Below are 17756 nucleotides of genomic sequence, written 5' to 3'. Positions count from 1 at the left end.
AAGATTTGTAATGTTTTTAAAGAAGTCTCTTCTGCTCACCAAGCCTGCATTTATATGATCCAAATTACAGCAAAAACTGTGTAACTGTTAAAATATTTGTACTATTTAAAGTAACTGTTTTCTATTTGAATACATTTTAAAATGTAATTTATTCCTGTGATTTCAAAGCTGAATTTTAGCACCATTACTCCAGTAACACAATCCTTCAGAAATCATTCTAATATTCTGATTTGCTAAAAAAAAAAAAAAAAAAAATTTATTATTTTATTATTATTATTATGTTGAAAACAGCTAAGCAGAAAGTTTCCAGGTTTCTTTGATGAATATAAATTTCAGAAGAACAGTTTTAAATATTGACAATAATAACAATAATAATAAATGTTTCTTAAACAGCAAATCAGCATATTAGAATGGTTTCTAAAGGATCATGAGACACTGAAGACTGGAGTAATGATGTTGAAAATTTAGATTTGATCACAAGAATAAATTACATTTTAAAATATATTCAAATAGAAAGCTGTTATTTAAATAGTAAAAATATTGCATAAAATATTGCATATATATATATATATATATATATATATATATATATGTGTGTGTGTGTGTGTGTATGTATGACTCCTCTCCCTTCAGCAAACATTCTCAGAAGCAACTTTTGCACTTTTTTTTCTGAGTGTAAGATAGTGCAACTGTAATCTGGAACTGAAAATAACAAACTTAAAAGTATCTCCAAATGAAAGCAATTTAAGTTCAAATGGTATTCCAAATCTAAGTGATTATCTCAGTCTAGAAGATTCTCAAAAAACTGTGTATGTTTTTTCTGTTAACTCTTTTACTGACACCATGTGGCCATTGTGTAAAACTGCTGTTAGGCTATGTTTTTCAATTTCCGATACGGTAGATCATTTTTACACTTTAAAATAGACAGTTAAGACATCAACACTGCAACTGCGTTCAAATGTTTTGGCTGCAAAATCACCCTAAATGTTTAAAGTTCTTGTAACAAGGATGTAGAGAGGGAATATAGGCTATTGTATTTGTATACACAACATTTCAAAGTCCTGAAGAACTGGTGGCTCGGTTCACTGGATATTTAGTAAACACAAAAAGCAGCAATAAAGCGATGGAAACAAGTGCACAGAGAGACAGACTTGACAGAACATCCATGGAGCTGCTGGGAAACATTCAAAGTGCAATGATGACCAGACACCAAAAGGCTGAGGTAATGATTGCCGGAGAACAATTAAGGTACGCTATATTAATAAAAAGCCAGTCCCAGGAGGACATTTACATAGTTATAGCTAACTCTCACAACTTTTGAAAACTTTATAATATAACCTATTTAATTATTTGTTGGATGTTGAAACATTCTGTTATAGCCTAGTAGGTAATATTCCAATTTCTTTCTATAATAATGGTCGCTGTCTTGCTTTTGAAGACTGCGAGTACATGACAGCAAGTTGATAAAGGACCGCAGACACCATTTGCGAACGTACCCGAATTGTTTTGTGGCTCAGGAGCTTATTGACTGGCTGATTGCTCATAAAGAAGTGCCTGATCGAGAGACTGCAGTCCAGCTTATGCAGCACCTCATGGACCATGATATTATTCATCACGGTAGCTACAACATTATTTACTGTATACCGAATAACAAAGAGTATGATACAAGAAGGTCATGTCTGTTTTCCTTCTCTGTTGACTCATATTAGGACCCATTTATTTTACTCTTAATGAATAAGCACATTATACTTATCAATGTATATTCTACCATCTTTATAGTGTGTGATAAATGGCCCGTGTTCAAAGACGCCAAATACTTGTACAGATTCAGAACAGACGACGGCACATTTCCTTTCCACACAGAGGTTAAGATCTTCATGCGTGGACAGAGGCTGTATGAACAGTAAGACATTTTCTCATAAAGTTAAAGTGTTTTAAATGTAAATTGGTACTTATATACAAAACAGCTCGTTTTGATGCTGGATATTGCAAATTGGTGTGTCTTACCATATAATTTTAAAGTATAAATAATTTTAAAGTAAGAATAAGGTGGATATATAACATACCTGCCACTGGGTACCTTATGTTGTCCAGAAGTTTTCAGCTACATATAATTTGTTAACTATATTTAGATTCAGCCAAAGAGGCAAATTTTATTTATTGCTCAGATGTCACAATAATGTGCAAAAAAGTGCACTTTTTTTCCAGTATTAACCCTTCCTCAGTGTCATGTGCCAATTGGGGAAGGGTTAATACCACATTTCGTGACTTCTGAGCAATAAATTTAATAAGTCACTTTTTAACCAAGTTTTAGGTTAAGGAATTAAAGGAGAAGTTCACTTCCAGAATTTACAGATAATGCACTCACCCCCTTTTCATCCAAGATTTTGATGTCTTTCTTTCTTTAGTCGTAAAGAAATTATGTTTTTTGAGGAAAAGATTTCTGGATTTCTCTCCATATATGAACTTCTGGACTCCATATATGGACACATATGGACTTCTATGGTGCCCCTGAGTTTGAACTTCCAAAATGCAGTTTAAATGCAGCTTCAAAGGGCTCTAAACGATCCTAGCCTAGATAAGTTTCTTCTTCCCTGGCTGGGATCATTTAGAGCCCTTTGAAGCTGCATTTAAACTGCATTTTGAAAGTTCAAACTCGGGGCACCATAGAAGTCCACTATATGTAGAGAAATCCTGAAATGTTTTTCTCAAAAAACATAATTTCTTTACGACTGAAGAGAGAAAGACATGAACATCTTGGATGACAAGGGTGTGAGTAAATGATCTGTAATTTTTTGTTCTGGAAGTGAACTTCTTCTTTAATACTTTTATGTGGCAAGGATGCATTAAATCGGATCTAAGTAGCAGTAAAGACATTTGTAATGTTACAAAAGATTTCTATTTTAAATAAATGCTATTCTTTTAAACTTTATAATCATTAAAGAAACCTTAAAAAATGTATATGGTTTTCACATACTATTAAGCAGAGAACTGTTTTCAACATTGATTATTATAAATATTTCCTGAGCACCACATTAACATATTAGAAAGATTTCTGAAAATTCAACTTGGCCATCACTGGAATGAATTACATTTTAAAATATAATAAACAAAAAACAGTTATTTTAGTTTACTTTAGTAACTGTAGTAATAATTTCACAATATTAATGTTTTACTGTAAACAAAGAGACTATTTTCAAAAACATACACAATTTTTACTGGCCCCACAGTTTTGAATGGTAGTGTATTTGTAATTTAGTAGTGTAATTTAATATTAACCTACAGTAATATATGCTGTAAAAGTACTTTCATGATTAATATCCTCCAAACATGTTTTTCAAAATTCATGCATCGGAATTCATCTGTTGCTTTTTACAGTTTGGTGACAAGCAAAGACTCCATCTTACAACTGAGACAGGAAAAGGGAGTGGCTTATGAACGTTCTTTCCCTGGTTACATGTTAATTGATTGGCTGCTACAAAACGGCGAAATAGAGTCTCGACGGCAAGGACTAGATCTCTGCAAGGCCCTACTAGAGCATGGTATCATTCAGCATGGTAAGAACAATAACTAACCTAGACCGGGTGTTTAATTTCACCATTAACCAAGTCTAAATGTTAACCAGGCCTGTTAAATTAATCCAACACAACATACCTGCATACAGAGCGATGACCTCTTCAAGTGACGTTATATCTGCAGTGAATTCTCTCCTCATGCTTTGCCTTGCTGAAACACACCACTCTTCATTTCACTTTGCAGTCTCTCTGAAACACCACTTTTTTGACAGCGGGCTGCTGTATCAATTCTGTATTAACATTCGCCGTCGGCGCCGTCTTTCTGAACTGTTGCATGAGACAGAGAGTGAAGAGGTTGAATGTATAACACACCAAAGCCAAGAAGACCCAGCTGAAAGTCCCTTCACACTGGACAAAGCTCCTTCACTTGAAGGCAACAGTGACTTCTTATCTGGTAGTAGAATCATTAAAAATACTACAACTATTTCAGAGCTTTGATATGGAGCGTTAGAGTTTGAGAGATGGTGCTTAGGCAAATGGCCCAATTTAACCAGAGGGAGCTTCAGCACACTAATTGCCTGGTCAACCCCTCTGGAGTAATAAAGCAATATGAAGTTAAGTGCTCCGCTCAAGGGCACAGCTGAGATATCACAGCATTATGAGCTCAGTAACTCTCCATTTTCGTCGACACCTATATATGTAACCTGCAACCTTTGTGTCAGCAACCCAGCTCCTTAACCTAGGGTTTCGCATTATTTTATGTTACACCAAAGGCTCCTTTTCATAACCCCAAACTATTCATGGACCCCCTGACACATGGCAAAATCTAATACAAGGCTACCATTATGCCAACATAAGCATTTGAGCAAATTACTGATACATATTTGTAAGTACTAATATAATGGGGTCAGATGTAGGAAAATTGACAGTACAGTATTTGTTTTTAACAAAATTAAGCAGTACAATTGTATTCGACATTGATAATTACATAAAACTTGATCAGCAAATTAGAATCATGTGAAACCAAAAACTGGAGTAATGGCATTTTAAAATATACACTACCAGTCAAAAGTTTTTTAAGATTTTTAATGTTTTAAGTCTGCTCTGCTTACCAAGCCTGCATTTATTTGATCTAAAGTACAGCAACATTTTGAAATGTTTTACTAAATAACTGTTTTCTTTTTGAATGTATTTTACTGTGATTTCAAAGCTGAATTTTTAGCTTCATTACTCCAGTCACATGATCCTTCAGAAATCATTGTAATATTCAGATTTTCTGCTAAAAAAAAAACATTTATTATTATTATTATTAGAATAGTAGAGTATTTTTTTTTCAGGTTTCTTTGATGAATAGAAAGTTCAGAAAAACAGCATTTATCTGAAATAGAAATTTTTTGTAACATTATAAATGTCTTTATCATCACTTTTGATCAATTTAAAGCATCCTTTCTAAATAAAAGTATTAATTTCTATCATTTCTTTCCCCAAAAAAGATTATATATTATATTATAAAGATTATATATTTTATTTCAGATAAGTGCTGATCGTTGAATCTTTCTATTAATCAAAGAATCCTGAAGAAAATACACTCAACTGTTTTAAATTTTATTAATAATAATAAGAAATGTTTTTTGAACAGCAAATCAGCATAATAGAATGATATTCAAAGGATCGTGTGACACCGAAGAACGGAGTAATGATGCTGAATTTTAAGCTATATATATTTACATAGAAAACTGTTATTTTAAGTACCAAAACATTTCACAATATTACAGCTTTTGCTGTATTCTGGAACAAATAAATGCAGGCTTGGTGAGCAGAACAGACTTCTTTAAAAAAAAGTACTGATCTTACTGTTCAAAAACTTTTGACTGGTAGTGTAAAGTTGTGATAATATTTCACAATATTACACTTTTATTATTATTTACAATTAAATAAATGCAGCCTTAGTGAGCAAAAGAGACTGCATTCTAAAATCTAAAACATAAAACAGTAGTGTAGATCCATGTATAAACTGTTTTAAATGTGTACAAATGTTTCTAATTCATAATTCTGCTTTCTAATTCCAGTTCAACCTCCTATGGATTTAAAAGTACCTACAAATGGACAATGTGGAAGTTTGACCAAACAGCAGCATAGTTCATGTGGATACCCACTCACTGCTTCTATTACCGCTGCCCTTGCAGTACGATGCAATCCCACATCAGGTTATAGGAGACCATTTGCATGCTTTTGAAAATCTATTACAGACACAACTGTTATTCCAAACGAAAAAAAAAAAAAACATTATTCTATCAGTTTTCTATCATAAAATGCCTGTGTACTATTGTTTTCAACAGTGCTGAAGAGACATGTAACCTGTGAGGAGTTGTTATCTCTGGGTGCTCCTTATGTAAAAAAAGTTCTTACGGTAAGTCTTGCATACATCATGCTCAGCTGGCTATGAAAAGAACCTTGAACTACAGTTTGTTTATGGTAGTTTTATAATTAAAGATACTGGGTGATGCCCTAGGCTGGGGCTTTGTCGTACGAGGAAAATCACCTTGTTATGTTCAGGCTGTGGATCCTGGAAGCCCTGCTGCGGCAGCAGGAATTAAGGTGATCATACCACGTAAACACAAATAAAGTTGCTTACGCAATAAAAATGTAGAATCCATCATCAGCTGGTCTACAATCTTTTTTTTTTTTTTTTTTTGCTTAGGTACGCCAGTTTGTGTGCCGAGTAAATGGACGCAGTGTGCTTCACCTGGACTATCGTACTCTTTCAAAGCTGGTGATGACTGGACCCCGTGTTGTTACTTTAGAAGTGATGGAACCATTGGATTAATTCAGTATAGGTGTAATTAAATATTTATATTTAATTATATCTTTATATATAATAGATAGATAGATAGATAGATAGATAGATAGATACATACATACATAGATACATAGATTCTTTGCATAGTAGGTGAAGGATGTGCAACATTTTTTCACCATATACCATGTACATTTTGGGGGGTTTCAGTAAATAAAACATCAACAAGATCATAACATGTAGTTTCATATCTGCCTATAGTCGTGGTTCTGCATGAGAAGGGGTTGTTTGGATGGAGGCAGGTATGAATGCAAGCTTAAATGCAATTTTGGAAAGGCAAGGTGGCAAGAAGTGGACCAAATGTTTATGATTAAAAATAGCTGTATTAATTATTTTTTTGGCATAAACTACAACTAATGTGGTTCCTGAGATTTTGTACATGACACAGCGTTCTCACTGAAGAATACATATTCAGGATTGATGGCACCAAACCTGATAATTTAAAGTTGACATGAAATTAAAATTCACACTATTTTCTCAGAACGTTACTTTCAATGTGATTTATTTTTTATTGTTATTGTTATTTATTTTATTTTATTGTATATTTTTTACTTAAAATTGCTTCTGATGAAATGCCAGACTTTTCTCTGCTGAAATATGTTTTGGGTCAGTAAAATTGTTTAAGAATGCATTAAAGGATGTATTAAATTAATCAAAAAGTGACAGTAAAAACATTTACATTGTTACAAAAAACTTTTTTACTTTTTTAAAGAATCCTTTTTATTAATGCATCAATTTTTCAACAGAAATATTAAACATCACAGCTATCATCACAAACATCATTGATGATAATAATAATAATAATAAAAATTGAGTAGCAAATCAGCATTTTAAAATGATGTATTCTAAAGGACCATGTGACACTGAAGACTGGAGTAATGGCTGCTGAAATTTCAGCTTTGCCATCAAAGAAATAAATTACATTTTAAACTATACTAAAATAGAAAATGGTTATTTGAAATTGTTATAACCTTTTACAATATTTTGCTTTTACTGAATTTCTAATCAAATAATTGCAGCCTTAATGAGCACAAGATGACTGTACCACAAAAACTACCATCCAAGCATCTTAAGAACTGACAAGCAGTTGAGCAAGAAGTAACATTGCAATTTGTAAGTTTATTAGTAGAAGTAGTAATAGTAGTGCAATATTAATACTACTTTTAATAATAATAAGTGTTTTCACAACGCGTCATCAATCAGCCATATTGGCAGCACTGAACTGAACAAAATTCACAAATTTGCTGATTATTGCTGCTGAAAATGGTCATTTATGAGTTCTTATCATTTCCGGTCAGGTAGGTGAAATATAATAATATCTAATATCTTAATTAATACTGCTTGTACTTTTCTTTACCACCTATTAACTTTAATTTTTCAAAATAATGTGCCCTTTCCTGCTTACTAAGTCCTTTTCTATATGATTTAGCAGCTTCCACGTGTTTTTTTCTGTGGTTTAGACAGCATAAATTAGCAGAACAACATATTCAGTAGTACATTAACCGTGCAATCAATGCTGCTGTTTACATCTGAGTATCTCCAATATGGCCGCGCATCTGGTAAACTGACCAAATCTTGACGTGAAGTGCAAACACTCTAATGATAATAAACTATTTGTGGAAGGGTTTCCACACCTTTTGTCAATCTAAAAAGATACACAAATTAATTTGTGTTAATGTTGCATTGTTGTATGACAGTCTTGTTCTTAATACTACTACTTCAATTTTGATGACATTGGAAGTGTAAACCCAAGCGTACATAACTCATTCAAGAACAAAAGCGGCAATTCGTTTCTTTCATCGAGTTAAACCTACTTGGTTAGACTTGTGTGGCGACGATGAATGGTCCCCAGACACCAGTTTGCCCCTTTTTGAACTTTACACAAATATATGTCATTTCCGTTTGCAGCCGTCCGCCATTTTGAACAGGCTGGGCTGGTATGTGGAACGGAACAGACTCAAAGAGAAGAAAAGTCTGTTCTCTGCCCCGTGTTTGTACTGAATTGACTCAACAGTCTATCCAAGTCGTGTATTAAAGAACAAGTTCATGGGGTCGACAGAAACTGCCCTGTAGCCTGTGTTTATCCAGTTGATGACACATGGTGAAGATTCTCAGGATGAGTTGCCGAAATCCACCGGCGGCGGCAGCGGCGCGAAGGACTGCAGCATCTGCCCGGGCCGAATAAACCACAATCTATCTCTTTCCTTTTACTCTAACTATCAATTTGGCCTGAAAGCACATCGCTTGAAAGGAATTCCATGCGAGACCGTGAAGAAAAGCAGGTAATGTGTCTTTCTAAACGTCTGCTTTTCTGTCTCTGGCATCGGTGCTTTTGTGTGGAGTTCAGTGTGCACATCAAATATCCCGCGTGGCTAAGCTAACGCGCTAACTGCATATTTGTGCTTGGAGTAACAACTGTCTTGTTATCGCTGAACTAAGTTCGTTTTTAAATGAAGTTATACATTTGAAGCACTTCCCTCCCATTGGAAAGTTTGTACATGCAGGTCATGGTTACCAGTGTAACCTGTCAAAACAAATGAGGTATTATTTTGCTGAGCCCATCAAAAAGGCCTACTGTGGCCTGTATTGTTTAGTGGAGTTACATTCATATGAGCAGCTGTTCCAGTTGCAGGGTTGCATTTGCTGCTGCATGCATTGTGTTTCAGGAGTCAGATTTATATAAGAGCGGTTTGTTTACATTCTGCAAAATCTATCACACTATTGACCCTCGAGAGTGCTGCATGTGTAGTGTGCTTCATTGCTCATAACTGATGGTCATTGAATTACTGTATGTCCTAGGATGAAGGTGTTAAGTCTTCTGACAAGTTGACCGCAGTTCTTTTATAATAACTGTACCTTAACGTTTAGATTAATTTGTTGTTTACAGTACAGTATTTGGAGTGCACAGTGTCAAGTGTAGGGTTGGGTATCGTTTGAATTTTATAGATTCCGATTCCACTTATCGATTCCGATTCTTTTCGATTCCAAGTTAGTAAAACAACAACAAACACAAAAGTCAAACATTAATATATCAAAAATGTTTATTTTCAGTGCTAGCTTGCAACATATTATTTTATTACAGGGGTTCTCAACCTTTTTTATATCAGCCCCCCCCCCCCCCCCCATGCCTGACATTTCCTCTAAAGGTGTTTATTTTTTAACCTTTTTTATTAAACTAAACATTTGTTTTGATTTTTATTTTTCTCCTGCTTGTTACAAAAAAATTCAAACAAACTTTAAATTAAAGCTATACTTTTGAATTTAAAAGAAAACCCTGTGCTCTAACTTTTTAACATGAATATACATATACAGATTTAAAGCACCTAAATTATTTAATTCAGACATTCTTCACAACTTCAGAGTACTCTTTCTTAAGTGACTGAATATCTACTGTTTGTATTTATTATACAATAAACATATAAATGAAAAATACAGTAAATGCATTCTATATCTGCTTATGCTGGTGCTCATATGTGCATAAACACCACTGACCCTTACAAGATCCACCTCTATGGGTAAGCATTCGTTATAAAAAACTCACAGGACATTCATTTTGAAAACTATGCAAATATTTTGAAATTTTATGCAAAAATACTATGGATCAGAGTCCCGAAAGCATGAATAGTTTGTGAATCAATAGCGGATTTATGCGTGCCTAATGTACGACTCTGATATACAAGAATTAATACATTAGGCACGCTCGAGTTCGTTACTATTACTCTGGTCATCTTTGCCTTTACATTAGTGCGAGGGTTTGTTTCATGCATCCAAGAGATGAAGTAGATACCTGTCTTCCCGCGGGGGTATAAGTTGCTTTTATGTGGGTTTTTTCGGGACGAAATAACATATATTCCTTCTGGAGCGGGCGGGCGCAGGACTAAAATCCGTCCCTTGAAGATCTCTAAGATGAAGTTTGCGTGCAGCGGTAGATTTGTCTTCGGTTTTTACAAAGCGTAGACACACTTTTAAACGCTTACCGCGATCCATCTTATCTACTGATGTTTACATTACCACGTAAGGTCCTGGCAGATCACTAGATGAAAAAATGCAATCGAATCGAGGAATCGAAATTAATTTTATAACAAGTATCCGATTCTTTATCTTATGTATCCGATTCCAGAATCAGAAACGATTTTCGATTCCCAACCCTGTCAAGTGTAAGATGGATTTGTACCCAAGCTAGAGCAAAAGTAAAATGCAGAAAAAATTATGTGATTAAAAAAAATGTTTGTAAAGTGCTTGTGGATGAAGTACATCTGAGTAGATTTTTATTTTTCAAGAAGATTTATTTTCTTTCAGCGATGCATGCACATGTGTTTTTTGTTGCTTCCACTTGTTTTTTTTTTTTTAACATATCTTAATATTTATTTATTTAGCATTAAAAAGTTTTCCATTGTTTGAAGGTTTACTCATATTATTACAAAACCTAAGACTTTTGTGAAAAAATTCACAAATTTTTAATGTAACAGAGAGATTTCTGTTCTTCCATTCAAAGTCAGTTCACCTGAAACTTTGAAAGTGCACATATATAGCACATTAAATATGGTAAACAGAAGCTTAACTGTACTTGCTGGACACATGATGTTTGAACTTGCTTATGTGACAAGAACAAACCTCATTCTTTTTCAAGCTTGAATCAAGTACAGTTTCATTTACCATGTGACCATAGACCACAAAACCAGTCATTTTTTTTACTATTTGAAAATCTGGGATTTGTCCAAATGAAGTTCTTAGCAATACATATTACTATCAAAAATTATGTTTTTTTTTATTTATTTACAGTAGGAAATTTATGAAGTTCTCTAATTTTTGACCCATACAATCATGTATTGTTCAGTCCCTCCAGAAAAACGCGGCGTTTTTTTGTGATTGTTGCGGGCAAAAATCCTTGATTATGCGGCACGTTTTCTTAAAAAATGCGATTGAATATGCGGGATATTTATGCAATTTTATGCGATGAAATTGTGGGAACTTGCAAAAACTGCGGGAACTTGCAAAATCTGCGGTTTGATGAAAAAGAGAGAAAAAAGTGATTCCCCAACACCCTGTTCTCACTAGGCTACTACTTTAATGTAAAGAGTCATTTCTTATTACTTCCTATGAGCAAGCATACTACATCGCATAAAGTGCTGGGAATATTTAAGTTCTCATCTTGTTTTATTTCAGACCTTAATAAACACATGGCAAAGTGGTTGTCCAGCGTAGACTTCCGTCCTGTGGTCCAACACGCAGTTGCACGGAGTGCAAAATAATTTGCCCCCACTGTCATGTAACACACTGGGAAACTGCTTTGCGCGGTCTTTTGCGCTTATGTTTGTTGGCAAATGAGAACGATTTGCGGGCTTCATCATGGTTTCATCGGCATCGCAGGGTTTGCAGCTTTTCAATAATATCGCGTAATTACGTCACTTCATAACGTTCCCATGGCAACAGGGGAAATGGCTGCGCTTGTGTGAAGTAAATGTAAAATTTTTCAACTTTCTGCTAAGATATATGTGACTTTTTGCACCGAAAATGCAGGGATTATGAAATCATGCAAGCCCGCATATTTTGCGTGCGGAAATCTGCAATTTATGCGGCGAAAGTGCGGCGTATTTGAAAAAATGCGTCCCCCGCATAAATATGCGGACTTTGGCTGATTATGCATGGAATCATGCGATCGCATAATCGCGTTTTTCTGGAGGGACTGATTGTTGGCTTGCTATGAATATAACCGTGCTACTGGTTTTGTGTTCCAGGGTCACATATTTGATGTGCTCTATGTGTGTTCATTAATCACAAGCCTAAATTAAATCTGTTCTTCATATAAAGCAATCATGTCTATTTAGAAGACTTGGATTGACTTTTGATTGATATGGATTGCTTTTACAAACTCTGACATTTTTGAACCATTAGTCTACTTTCAATAGAGAAACAGAAATATCATTTAAAATTAGGGTGGCCGAGAGAGCTCAACGCACTGCAACTCAAGTAAACACATGAAAACAGAAAAAAACTACAACAAATTAAGAAAACATCTTCATCAGTTTGACAACACAGGCGCTGCAAATCCTCGCTACGCAAACACAAATATGGAAACGCGCTGCAAACTCAGAAACGTGCTGCAAACACACAAAAGTGCTGCAAACACAGGAACGCGCTGCAAACACAGGAACGCGCTGCAAACACAGGAACGCGCTACAAACACAGGAACGCGCTGCAAACTCAGAAACGTTCTGCAAACACACAAAAGTGCTGCAAACACAGGAACGCGCTACAAACACAGGAACGCGCTGCAAACTCAGAAACGTTCTGCAAACACACAAAAGCGCTGCAAACTCAAAAACGCCCTGCAAACGCAGGAATGCGCTGCAAACTCAAACACGCTGCAAACACACAAACGCACTGCAAACTCAAAAACGCGCTGCAAACTCAAACACTCTGTAAACACACAATCGCGCTGCAAACACAAAAGCGCTGCAAACTCAATTTGCAGCACGTTCCTATGTTTGCAGCGTTTTTGTGTGTTTGCAGCACGTTCGTGTGTTTGCAGCTCATTCCTGAGTTTGCAGCGCGTTTCCGTATTTGTGTTTGCATTGCGAGGATTTGCAACGTCTGTGTTGTCAAACTGATGAAGATGTTTTCTTAATTTGTTGTAGTTTTTTCTGTTTGCATGTGTTTTCTTAAGTTGCAGCGTGTTGAGCTCTCTCGGCCGCAGTATAAAATAGCTTTATTTGTGTTTCAAAGATGAACAAAAATCTTATGGTTTTGGAGTGACTTGAATGTGAGTATTTGATGATATATTGTTTTTTAGGCGAACTATTCCTTTAAAATTGTTTAATGTGATGTACACTCTCCTGAGATCGATGAAGGCTGGGGGCCAACATGTTGAGATCACATGACTAGCAGATTACTACTCATTTTTATCTCTGTAACTCCTACACTTGTGGAATTAGTTAATCATCACTGACTGCAAATATCTGTCAGAAAGCTGCTTTTGCATGATGCTACATGCTATATTGCATATAAGTGCATAAGTATATTTGTCTGCACAGCAAAAGTAGAAATTGCTTCTTTAAACTCTAAAAATTTGAAAGCTTAACTAAAATCCTTCTCTTTATTTTGTTCTTAGAAGAGATGTTTCAGCTTCCAGTGAATAACCTCACTCGGCTGAGGAAGGCCAGGAAAAAAGTAAAGCGACTGCTGAGTGACATTGGCCTTGACTACTGCAAAGAGCATGTGGAGGTATTATTCTTGTACTGTCGATGTGTTTCCTAGACGTCAAATAAAACATCATGAACTAATGTAATTTTCCGTTCCTTTTTCCTGTAGGACTACAAAGATTCTAGCCCCAGTGAATCTTACATGAAACAATATTACCTTGACATTTGTACATGGGATCCATCCTGGACAAAGTCACAGGTATGTCACTCATAACCACTGCAAATGTCTTCAAAATGTTTTGCATTCAATAAGCATTAAGTAATTTGCCTTGTTTTTCAAATGTTGCAGGATTACAGAACAAAGCAGTTCTGCTGCTCAGATTGCCCATTTGCCTCCAAGTATTTCTCTGCCTACAAAAACCACTTCCGCAATGTTCACAGAGAAGACTTTGAGAGCAGGATCCTTCTTAATTGCTCCTATTGCACATACAGTGGGAACAAGAGGACACTGGAAACCCATGTCAGGCTCTTCCACATGCCTCACAATATGGTGCGTCAGGGTTTTGCCAGCCCTCACGGAGCTCCAATCGGGGTTAGGGACGGTATGCGGGTAGACAAGCCCTTGCTGGGTGATCGAAAGGAGCTCCCGGTGTACTACTGCAAGAAGTGCACCTATCGCGATAGACTGTACAACGTGGTGCGCAGGCATATCTACAGGGAACACTTCCAGCATGTGACTACACCATACCTGGGAAAAAACTCAGAGAAGCAAGAAAACAGTGTAGAGGCCCCTGGTAACAGTCATGGGATTCACTGCAAGAGCTGCAATTTCACACCTCGTTCTTATGAAGCTCTGGTGCAGCACGTCATTGAGTTCCACGAGCGCATTGGCCATCAAGTCACCGCTATGATTGGGCACACCAACGTCATAGTGCCGAGGCCCCAGGTGAACTTAATCCAAAGGGGCGTTGCGATCTCTCCTGGTGTGCGTCCTCAAACACCTCAAATGAATCGCTTCAGTATGCCTAAAATGGTGGGGTTACCTGTCGGCAACCATTTCAAGCAAACCCTCGCAGGCAACTCGGTGTCCGGTCACCCGTTGCGTGTTACACTACCTGATAAAGCTTTCGTGTCTGGTGCGCTCTCCCAGTCACACACGGGAAAGCACCTGGGCGGCTTCGGAGTCCATGGTGCTACACATCTTAATGCCCAGTCGGCTTCTTTCTCCCCCTCATTGAAGAGCCTACCTCTGTCTTCATCCGTGCATGCTGCTACTGCTACGTTGACATCACTGCAGGCCAAGAAAGCTTCCGCCAATGCTCTGAACACCTCACAAACACAAAAGTGGAAGATCTGCACCATCTGCAATGAACTTTTTCCTGAAAGCGCTTATAGCGCTCACTTTGAAAAGGAACATCAGGCGGAAAAGGTGAGGGCTATGGCTAAGTACATCATGAAGATTCACAACTTTACTAGCAAGTGTCTATACTGTAACCGTTACCTTCCCAGCGACTCTTTGTTGAACCATATGCTAGTGCACGGGCTATCGTGCCCACAATGTCATTCCACATTTCACGAAGTTGAGAAAATTGTAGCACACAAGCGTCTGGCACACCCCAACGAGCCAGGGGATCCGCCAACTGGTTCTCCTCTTACATTCGATCTCACTCTTCAGCAAGGAAGTCCCAAAAATGTCCAGCTTATTGTAACCACCTACAACATGAAGGAAACCCCTGAAGCTTCTTCAGCTGCCAATCAACCGCCACAAAACAGCACCATGCCTAAGCCTTCAAAGATGGCTGCAAAGCCACCAGATACTCCAAGTGATCCTGTGGTCCGAAACATGGCCCAACCTTTGGTGTCGCAAAAGAAAGAAGTTGGGAAGACACTCTGCCCGCTATGCTTCACTATCCTCAAAGGTCCCATCTCGGATGCCCTAGCCCATCATCTACGGGATCGCCATCAAGTGCTCCAAACGTTGCACCCTGTAGAGAAGAAACTAACCTACAAGTGCATCCACTGCCTGGGAGTGTACACTAGCAACATGACGGCTTCCACCATCACGCTCCATCTGGTGCACTGCCGAGGTGTTTGCCAGACTCCCAAAGGCGCCAAGCCTATCACTCCCGGACTGCGCTCACCTGGAGCTGGGTCTCTCAAGCGTGAGTTAGTCACCCCAGATTCATCTGACCCCAAGAGAAGGAAGATGGTAGACCAGTCTAGGTACTACCCTACAGTCTTTGTTGAGAAGCCAGAGGAGCCGGTAGTGTTGGCGTTGGATCCGAAGGGTCATGGCGATGAGTCCTACGAAGCACGGAAGGCTTTTCTTACAGCGTATTTCAATCGGCATCCCTACCCTTCCCAACGGGAGATTGAGAAGCTTGCTGCAAGCCTCTGGTTGTGGAAGTCTGATGTCTCAAGCCATTTCGCCAACCATCGGCGCTCATGTGACCGGGACTTTGTCACCCGCAAACCTGTTGTGCTACTAGGCTTTAATATGCGGGCAGTGAGCCAGCTCAAGCACGACATGAGTTTCGATGCCAGCTGGCTGTTCAGAGTCAATGACGAAGAGAAAAGTGGATTCTCAAGGACCTCAAAATTTGGATCTCCTGTTGGTTTCCCTGCAGACTTCAAGGGGAGAAAGCAGCTGTTAAACACTGGACAAAGTAGTCAAAGCAACTGTGCCTTCAAACCATGCCCTGGATCATCCTCAGAACCTATTGCCATTGACTCTGACAGTGATTCAGAGCCAGAAGTGATACCTAATGAAAATTTTAATCAACAAACTGCGCCATTACGGCCTTCGGTAGCTCAGTCCCACGTGAAAGGGACACTGCTGCGAGAGAGCTTCCGTTGCGAAAGAGATGTCAGGGCAAGCAGAAGTTCTCCCAGAGTTGGGCCAAAAAGTCTAGACGGCTCTGTTTCTAGTCCTGATGAGGCGACCTGGTCAGGAAACATGTCTTCTGAAGAGAGCCACTACAGACCAGCAGGACGGTTCGAAGTGAAGGGAAAGAAGGTTGGGTTGCTTGGTAGATGATGACATATGGTGATCTTAAGGTCCTCTTTCTCTCTATCTATCCTTCCCCAGATTTGTAGGTCAAGCTTTTACCTCACATTTGGCTGACATTGAACCTTATGATATGGACATGTTAAGTTGGAGGAGTTACGCAGTTTTACTGAAAGTACTGTTTACTCTTAAACTCTCAAATTCTGCTGTCAAAAAGCGGAAAAACTAATATACTGTATACTGTTTTTTTTCTTGTTTTTTTTCAACCGATCCATAGTCCTTGGTGAGTTTTTTTTTTCTTCTTTTTTTGTATACTGTTCTCTATTTAATCATACACTTGATGGAATTGTAACAGAATTGATAGGTCTATGGTTTTTTCCCTGATTAAATAAAGTGTCATTTACAATCAAGTGCGTTGATGTTTTTTTTTGTTTTGTTTGTTGTTGTAAAAATATATATTATATAAGATATTTTTGATGAAATCCACGAGCTTTCTGACCTTGCATAGACAGCAACACAACCAAAACGTTCAAGTTTCAGAAAGGTACCAAGAACAAACAAAATAGTCCATGTCACAGTGGTTTAACTGTAATTTTATGAAGCTACGAGAATAGTTTTTGTTGTGCAGAAAAATTTAAATGTCAACTTCATTCAACAATTCGTCTCAGCGTCACCCTAATGGCATTTTGGGGAGTGCCACAACGCATATGCACGCATTCCTCAGAATGTGAACTTTTTGTACACAAAAAATATTCTCGTGGCTTCATAAAATTATGATTGAACCACTGAACACGGACTATTTTGTCGATGTTCTTGGCACCTTTCTGGACCTTGAACATAGGACCCTTGCTGTTTATGGAGGGTAAGAAAGTTCTGATTTAATCCAAAATATCTTGATTTGTGTTCCGAGGACGAACTAAGTCATACAGGTTTGAAACGACATGAGAGTGAGTAATTAATGACATAATTTTTATGTTTAGGTGAACTGTCCTTTTAACTCGAGCTCCAGAGTATTTGGTTGTGCTCAATTAGTATTAGCATCTAAGCAAACAAATCTCTCACATTGTCAATTTTTGTTTATTTAGTTTTTCATTTTTGATAACTCACTTGTAACTTGACCTCTATCTTGATTATTGTACTGACATTGTATTGCCCTTAGAGGTCACTGTCTGTAAGATAAATGTCTTTCATAATACAGATTATAATTTACACATGTTAATGCAGCTGCATCTTGC

At 37.4% G+C, this 17756-nt stretch overlaps 2 protein-coding genes across 2 annotated transcripts; both read left to right on the top strand.

Annotated features, from left to right (window-relative positions):
• Positions 1-1195: 1195 nt before the first annotated feature.
• LOC141293233 (DEP domain-containing mTOR-interacting protein) lies at positions 1196-6342 on the top strand. Its single transcript, XM_073825264.1, has 9 exons — positions 1196-1248; positions 1439-1617; positions 1780-1903; positions 3379-3557; positions 3760-3969; positions 5585-5722; positions 5855-5925; positions 6009-6113; positions 6217-6342. The coding sequence occupies exons 1-9, from the start codon at positions 1196-1198 to the stop codon at positions 6340-6342; spliced, it is 1185 nt and encodes a 394-aa protein (XP_073681365.1).
• A 1964-nt stretch (positions 6343-8306) lies between these two features.
• Positions 8307-16909, top strand: adnpa (activity-dependent neuroprotector homeobox a). Its single transcript, XM_073825737.1, has 4 exons — positions 8307-8654; positions 13484-13596; positions 13684-13773; positions 13864-16909. The coding sequence occupies exons 2-4, from the start codon at positions 13489-13491 to the stop codon at positions 16549-16551; spliced, it is 2886 nt and encodes a 961-aa protein (XP_073681838.1). The 5' UTR covers positions 8307-8654; positions 13484-13488; the 3' UTR covers positions 16552-16909.
• The last annotated feature ends 847 nt before the right edge of the window (positions 16910-17756 follow it).

This window comes from Garra rufa, chromosome 20 (genome assembly GCF_049309525.1).
Source record: "Garra rufa chromosome 20, GarRuf1.0, whole genome shotgun sequence".
In the NCBI taxonomy this organism is placed as follows: domain Eukaryota; kingdom Metazoa; phylum Chordata; class Actinopteri; order Cypriniformes; family Cyprinidae; genus Garra; species Garra rufa.
The sequence above is the reverse complement of the archived record's forward strand: the minus strand, read 5'-3'. Positions and strand labels throughout refer to the sequence as shown.

Bases quoted from the DNA above. Each gene is read 5' to 3' on its own strand.
- LOC141293233 (XM_073825264.1), top strand. From the start codon at position 1,196: ATGATGACCAGACACCAAAAGGCTGAGGTAATGATTGCCGGAGAACAA. The intron at 1,904-3,378 runs GTAAGACATTTT...TGCTTTTTACAG, and splicing joins GGACAGAGGCTGTATGAACA to TTTGGTGACAAGCAAAGACT. The intron at 6,114-6,216 runs GTGATCATACCA...TTTTTTGCTTAG, and splicing joins CTGCGGCAGCAGGAATTAAG to GTACGCCAGTTTGTGTGCCG.
- adnpa (XM_073825737.1), top strand. From the start codon at position 13,489: ATGTTTCAGCTTCCAGTGAATAACCTCACTCGGCTGAGGAAGGCCAGG. The intron at 13,597-13,683 runs GTATTATTCTTG...TTTTTCCTGTAG, and splicing joins ACTGCAAAGAGCATGTGGAG to GACTACAAAGATTCTAGCCC. The intron at 13,774-13,863 runs GTATGTCACTCA...CAAATGTTGCAG, and splicing joins CATCCTGGACAAAGTCACAG to GATTACAGAACAAAGCAGTT.